Source organism: Hakea prostrata, unplaced genomic scaffold (assembly GCF_041222555.1).
Source record: "Hakea prostrata isolate BN-2017 unplaced genomic scaffold, UWA_Hpros_2 contig_103, whole genome shotgun sequence".
Classification (NCBI taxonomy): Eukaryota; Viridiplantae; Streptophyta; class Magnoliopsida; order Proteales; family Proteaceae; genus Hakea; species Hakea prostrata.
In genome coordinates, this window is record NW_028291222.1 from 39,624 (window position 1) to 47,148 (window position 7,525).

The 7,525-nt window shown below is 34.9% G+C and overlaps 1 protein-coding gene across 1 annotated transcript; it reads left to right on the top strand.

The window, feature by feature from the left end:
* The first annotated feature begins 3,341 nt into the window (after positions 1 to 3,341).
* LOC148998871 (caffeic acid 3-O-methyltransferase-like) lies at positions 3,342 to 6,493 on the top strand. The gene is made up of 4 exons (XM_089141649.1): positions 3,342 to 3,748; positions 5,280 to 5,590; positions 5,724 to 5,788; positions 6,197 to 6,493. Exons 1-4 carry the CDS (start codon positions 3,342 to 3,344, stop codon positions 6,491 to 6,493), a joined length of 1,080 nt encoding a protein of 359 aa, XP_088997775.1.
* Positions 6,494 to 7,525: the final 1,032 nt, after the last annotated feature.

Sequence of the window (7,525 nt, forward strand, 5' to 3'; positions counted from 1 at the left end):
TATTCTGGAGTTTTTCCTATCACTCTGTTCTTGCTCGGCTTCTTTCATTTTGTTCCAACAATTATGCCTTCCCTTTACACCACAAACCCACTACATTCATTCTACTAAATTGATATGCTGCTAGAAAATCTCTCTCATGTTGCAGCTTTGAAAAAAGTCACCAGAGGAGCCCATCGGTGATTTTTCGGTGAAGGCAAGGTGAACACTGGAGGGATTAGAGGAGTTTGTATTTCCGGTTTACGATTTGATTCGAGATGAACAGGGATTAATTTTGTAAATTTAAAAAGTATAAGGGACGAATAATTGTAATTTATAAAAGCATTTTATATATAAAAACTTATTGAAAGAATCTAAACCATTCATTTTTTTCAAACCACGTGGCACATTCTGACGGCTGCGCGGATGGATACCCGCACAGCCGCGAACAAAAATCCCCAATCTCATCCATATGACGGACTTAATAGTTTTTTGACATCTACAATGAAAGGAGGGCTAATAATAAGAATAAAAATACAAAGCTCACAAACATAGAAACACGTGCAACAAATCTAAACTTGAGCGAAGACAAACATGTTCTTTAATAGAAGCGGCCACATAACCTTTTGCTTATTCCTTTGCCAACCACTAAGTCAAAGAGAGGGATTGGCTTGTTCTTGTAAAGGGAAATTCAGAAATCTTGTACGCTACCGAGTAGCATGGAAAGATCCCTCAAAAAAGAACCGGTAACATATACATCTAAGTACTCCAAATCTTAAAGAGAAAAAATTTGTGTTTCAAATTTAATTGATCATAACTATCCGAAGATAATAATATATATATATATATTGGACTATAGGTGAATGCACTAAGTTGCTTCTTGTGGTTATAGTAGGCCTAGCGTCTTGGATTATGATTTTTCCTTGAGAGTTGAAATATACTACTGTTGCACTCGAATTTGACTCAATTAGAGTAAAGTGCGACATGTTTTAGCTAAAAAAGATTGAAGTTTGTTTTATCCTTATATGAGATAGGATCTTACATTAAGCTACAAGAGACTGTTAGGAAAAATAATCTCTTATAATTCATTTATTCTAATTAAATGGTAGTATTTAATTTATTAAGTCACCCACTTAAACTGAGGAACCCTTTACAATTGTTTAGCCACCCTCCACTGCTTGGCTTAGAGATATTTGCTCTGCAGCTTCAGTCTTTCCATCTAAATAAATGGATTTTCAAGCCAAAAGGAAAATAGAAAAAAGAAAAGTGATCATTGAAAGAAGATCTAACTTTTTTTTGTAGATATAGTTTTGTGCTTATATTACTTCACATGATGATCCAAACATTTTCTATTTATCTCATAGAATGGTCTTTCTATTTGTAGCATACAATCTATATTGCTTCTATAAATACTTAGTTTATTGAAATTCCATGTCTTAGGGTCAGCATTAAGAGATGCACACTTTCACAAACTACTAAATGAATGCCTCATTTGTTGTCTCCTTTAATCACTCCTAATTGAAAATAGGTTGTGTTTAGAATATTTTCTAGTGGAAACCACGAATACGAAAGAGACGGCTAAAAAATTAAAATGCATTAATATTTTACCAAACATTTTCTTAGTTGAACATCTTATAGATGGTCAAACAAACATCTTTTCTATTTTCTAATGTTGAGACTTCTAATTCTATTATTTCTTTTATATTAGCAATCTAGAGGTGCCCATATTTTCAGAAGTCTCTATCCCTCTCTTTGTGTTTGTGTATTTGCATGATATGATAATTATGTGTCAACAAATCAAATATTGACATATGAAGAAACATCGATTGAGGTTATTTATAGGGAGACCCATTGATCAACCTACAATTCAATTATGACATCACAGAAATGTAGGACATGCAACAAAAGAGAGGGGCACGAACTCTAGCAAAGATAGTAGGCATTTGTTAGCAACAAAAAATAAATTGTTCCTTGTTAGAAGGGAAATATGTATAATGGAGAGGGATCCTCTGACATGAGGGAGGATCGATAAGAATCACTTAGATTGAGATTCGGATAATTTGTAGGCTTCATAGCCAAACAAGAAATCTAAAACTAAGTGTTCCTCCCTTTCTAGACTCTTATCATTGATAAATTGTCTTTGACATTATGGTGTGATAATATTGGTGCAATATATTTATGTGATAATTTGGTCTTTCGGTGGTGGTTGAGATTGGCTTCCATTCATTTGCTAGAAAATATTTTCAAACACGAGCGTGTATTCTATTCAGCTCTATGATGTATCACTCACCCACTTCTGTGAGAAATTAAAGATCCATACACTGAAAGTCCTTGAACTTGAGGAGGTGTATCAACCAATATTGAGTTTTAGTGCTTATATGGGAATCGATATTCAATTATAAAACCTTTAAGGGAAAATCATATTCCTAATCTTTCGTCAATCTATATCTGTTATCTTTATATATTAATCTCTTTAATCCCTTGTCAATTCATTTTTTCCATTTTCTTGATGTCTTTACCTAGTCTATACCGGCAACTGTTGCCATCAATTGGTTGTGGGGGGAATTAGTGAGCTTGAATGGAGTCCAAATCTGTGAATCAATCACTTAGAATTTTTTTTTCTTTTTTTTTTCATTTGCACAAAAACGAAGGTTATTTATGAAAATAAAAATACAAAGTGATTGGCTTATAGGTGTATAACAAATTTGAACTTGAGTGAGGACAAACCTAATCTAGAATACAAGGGCCCACATCACCATTATTTGTTCCTTCACCAACCACTAAAGTCAAAGAGAAGAATTGGCACTTGGTCTCTTGTGAATTTATATTGTCACCCTTACTAAAACAAAATCTTAAATTTCTTCTTTCTTCTTCTATGATCAGTTCATTCTTCTTTCTCTCTTCATTATTATATATTGTATAGAATAATTCAACTAATGGTATATTTGTCATTTCCTTTAACCAACTCAATGTTCTAATGGAAAAAATGGTGCGACTACGAATTTAAAGAGTTTTCGGGTGTCTATGCTTTTTGGCAATTATCTTGGAGTGTCTTTGAAATTTAAAAAAAAATATATAAAAGATCGCTTAAATTACCAAGTGGCATTAGAGAGCCCCCTCAAAAGCGAATCTGTAAGATATGCATCTTACTACTCCAAATATTATTTAAAAAGAAAAATATCCTGCAATGCCACAGCTCATGCCTAAGCTGATATAAACTAAAGCATTAATTGTGATTTTTATGATTTCGGGTTGGTGAGCTCTTCACTATTAATTGAACTAACGACATCTCTCTTCACCACAGAAACCCAAGTTTCCAAGCTTACCAGAAGGAAAGAATCCAAAGTGCTAAGAAACAGATTTTCATGGATTCAACCAAGCAACAGTTGCAGTACGAAGATGAAGAAGCTTGCTTATATGCAATGCAACTCGCAAGCTCTTCAGTTCTTCCCATGGTCTTGAGATCGATTGTCGAGCTCGGAGTTCTCGAGATCATCGATAAAGCAGGTCCAGGAGCTGAAATGTCACCTTCTGAGATTGCTTCTCAGCTTGGAGCACAAAACCCAGATGCCCCAGTTATGATTGATCGTGCCCTTCGACTCTTAGCCAGTTATTTAGTTGTCACTTGTTCACTGAAGACAAATGAAGATGGCAAGGTTGAAAGGGTTTATGGACCAGCTCCGATCTGCAAGCTTTTCCTTAAAAATGAAGAGAAGGGATCGCTGGAGATGTTGATGCTTATGCATCAAGACAAGGTCACCATGCAGGGCTGGTACAGATGAATTCAACTTCCTGATTTAATTTTTTTTATGTTTCTAGTTTGATTTTATTTTAAATATATCCGTTTTTTTTTTTTTTTCTTCTCAAAAAAGGCGCCCCATACCAGAGGGCGTCTGGGAAGGGCGAGGCAGCCTTACCCCTGCCTGTTTTGCAAAGAGGCTGATTCGAACCCGCGACCTCCAGCGCACAATGGAGAGATTCCACCATTGTGCCAGGCCCGCCCTTCAATCGTATTAGAGTTGGTCTGGGAATTGCTCCCATAAGTGATAAGCTTAGAGAAAGTCGTTTGAGGTGGCACGACCACGTTCAACGGAGACCTTTAAATGCTCCTGTACGGAGAAGTGATATAATCCATATTGAAGGAACTAGAAGAGCTAGGGGTAGAACTAAGATAACCTTAGGAGAAGTGGTGAGAAAGGATATGTATAGCTTAGGCCTTGTATCTAGCATGGCCTCGAACAGAACTGATTGGAGGGCAAGAATCCATGTAGCCGACCCCATTTAGTTGGGACAAGGCTTATTGTTGCTGTTTTCTTCCATTGATTTGGGAGTTAGAGGGAGAATAATGTGCTTTCCTACTCTTTTGAACCACACATAGTGATGGAGCTTGCCTGTAAATAGTGAAAAAAATCGGAGGTAAATTTTTTAGTAGGTCCCATCAGGGGTTCCCACTCCCATTGCGTGATTCAAAATTTCAAAGGAGCACATTGTTCTCTGAAGGAGCTATCCGAACTCTTGATTTGGCTATTGGTGTCATTCACCATGTCATACCATGTTTAGTTGGAGTTTAAAGTAATTTATATTATATATTTTTTCAATTTTATTTAAATTATATCCAACATGAATCAATATATCTTTAATTTTATTATACTATTTTGCTGATATTTAATCAAAGAAAGAGAGATGCTAGTAAATTATACTCTAGATGCAAACTCTCTCCTTTCAATATAAAATTTTAAAACAAGTGATTATGCAGATGATAATATTATTATTTGAGCAATCAAACATACATTCTACGATGTAAATTCTATTACGCTTGCATTCCTCAAAACTTAGTGTATTAAGATTATATTCTATATTTTCAAATATTATATCAACTATATGCCTTCTTATTGTTAAAATAATAAGATTAAGTGATAACTTAACCAGTTATCATAGTTTTCAAAATTCTTATATTGCCCTCTTTTACATTTAAATCCCATTTAATTTAAAAAATAAAATAAAATACAGAAGAGGGAGGCGAGAAGAGAAACCATGATTGAAGTTGGAATACTTTCCAATTTTCCTTTTTATTCCCTCTTCACTTAAAACAAGATAGAACAAAGACAAATATGTTTTTTTTTCTATTTAACACTAACAGATATAATAGAATAATATTCAAGGATAAAAACGCAATAGTATCCTCGTATTATTATTATTAGAAAAGTAATAATCATGCTAATTTCATTGAAGATTAATAAGAATATTAGATAAACATTTTCTGTGTATTAAATAATTTTTTTAAAAAACCTCTTTTTTTGTAGGTTCCACATGAAAGAAGCCATTCTTGGAGGTGGAATCCCATTTAACAAAGCATTTGGAATGACAGCATTTGAATATCAAGGTGTGGATCCAAGATTCAATGTTCTTTTCAACGAGGCAATGAAAGGCCAAACCATCATTACCATGAATAAACTTCTTGAGACATACAAAGGGTTCGAAGGCCTGAACTCAGTAGTAGATGTTGGTGGTGGATTTGCAGTTGCCCTTAGAATGATTACTTCCAAGTATCCATCAATCAAGGGTATTAATTTTGATTTGCCCTATGTTGTTGCAGAAGCACCATCATATCCTGGTAATATTCTTGTTGTTATCAACATTATCTTCTTTATCTAGTTTGTTTTATATAGTCATCACACAATGGCTGAGGATCCCAGGTAAGAGCAGAATGATAGATCTATCGTCTTGTGTTTGAATGGTATGAGCAGGTGTGGAGCATGCTGGAGGGAGCATGTTTGATAGTGTTCCAAAAGGAGATGCCATCTTTATGAAAGTGAGTTCTATAGTTATGAGTCTTCATAAAATTTTAAAAGAAATTGAATAGAAAGAAAATCAAATAGAAACAAATGCCTAGTTCAAGTGGTGAGATGAATTGGAATCTTCTACCGTTGAGATAGAGGGTACCACGACTATGACATCCATCACTACAAATTAAGTATGTGACTCATCTCTGAATAATGAAAAGGTAGACTCCCTCTCAATGTACTTTTTGCACAGTAGTTGCAGATTTTTAATTATGTAGAGGTAGTAAGATCAAAGATGTCTTGAATTCAAACATTTATTCCTCCATATCTCTCCCACCAACAAAAATGACCATCCTGACTGTATGGTAAAAATATAAACTTTAATGTACTTACTGACATATTGATTTGTTGTAATTGTTTTTGCATGAGATTTCCAGTTGATATTGCATGACTGGAGTGATGAACATTGCTTACAAATTCTGAAGAACCGCTATGAAGCATTAGCAGAAGGTGGAAAAGTGATAATAGTTGATGCGGTTCTTTCGAAGCTGCGAGAAACTAACCGTGTAGCTCGAGCTGGATATCAAATTGACAATTTAATGATGATGATAAACCCTGGTGGAAAAGAAAGAACTGAGAATGATTTTAAAGAACTTGCCAAGGCAACTGGGTTTCGTAGTTGTCAACTGGTTTGCCCTGTGATTAACCTTTGGGCTATCGAATACATAAAGTAAGCCATGAATGCAAGTTTTACGTTGATTAAAATAAGCACGGATTTCTTGCTTGGTCAGTACAAGACGTAAGTTTCCTCTGACTGGAATAAGCACTTATTGCTTGGTTGTATTATTTTTGATGATTAGGTGATCCCTTATAGTGTTTGTTTGGCCAATGGTTTCACAGCTGGTGAGATCATACGCCCCGGCATGCAATCTTGTATCTTTTTCATTCTAATGAAAACACACACTCTCTCTCTCTCCATTGTTATGTTAAAGTTATAGGTTGCGTTGTACTAGAAAATGCCTTTCTTTGCCAACACAGAGCTGTTCTAGTGGTGAAACCAACACTTATTAGTGAAGAGGTCGTGGGTTCGACCCTTGCTGAGGCATATTAATATCCCCATCCCCCGGCTTAACAAAGCCCCTTTGTACCCAAAAAAAAAAAGGAGGCTCTCTCTCTCTCTCTCTCTTCTCTCTCTCCCCCCTCCTCCTCTCTACATTTTTATGTTAAAGTTATAGGTTGTGTTGTACTAGAAAATGCACAAGGTCGCCCAAGTAATATAGAAGTATGAGGGGTGTCATTCCCACAAGGATCGAAAAAAGTCAAATTACATACGAACTTAAAAAACACATAATTATCTAGTGAGCAAAACTGAGAATTAGCTACTAATTATACTAACAGAATCACGAATGAAATACTAAGCAAATCAATAAACGAAAATACTTGAGTTTTTATATCACCAAACGTGTCATAAATTATCAGTCTCTCCTCTTCTTATAATCAATTTCCTCTCTATCCTTGCTCACATGATTACTAAATTAGATCATCCCACTTGTTACTCTTGAGGGACTCTAATACACAAAGTCCCTTCTACTTGTTATGCATAGAAGAGTAATTCAATGCATTGCATGAAACATAGAATGCTTAGACACTGTCAACAAACCGTTTAACCTATTATGCATGAGATATAATTTATGATTCATCAACTCTATGTCTAGTATGTATTCTCCATTGTTACATGTATGAAAACATACCACAAAATTCATGAA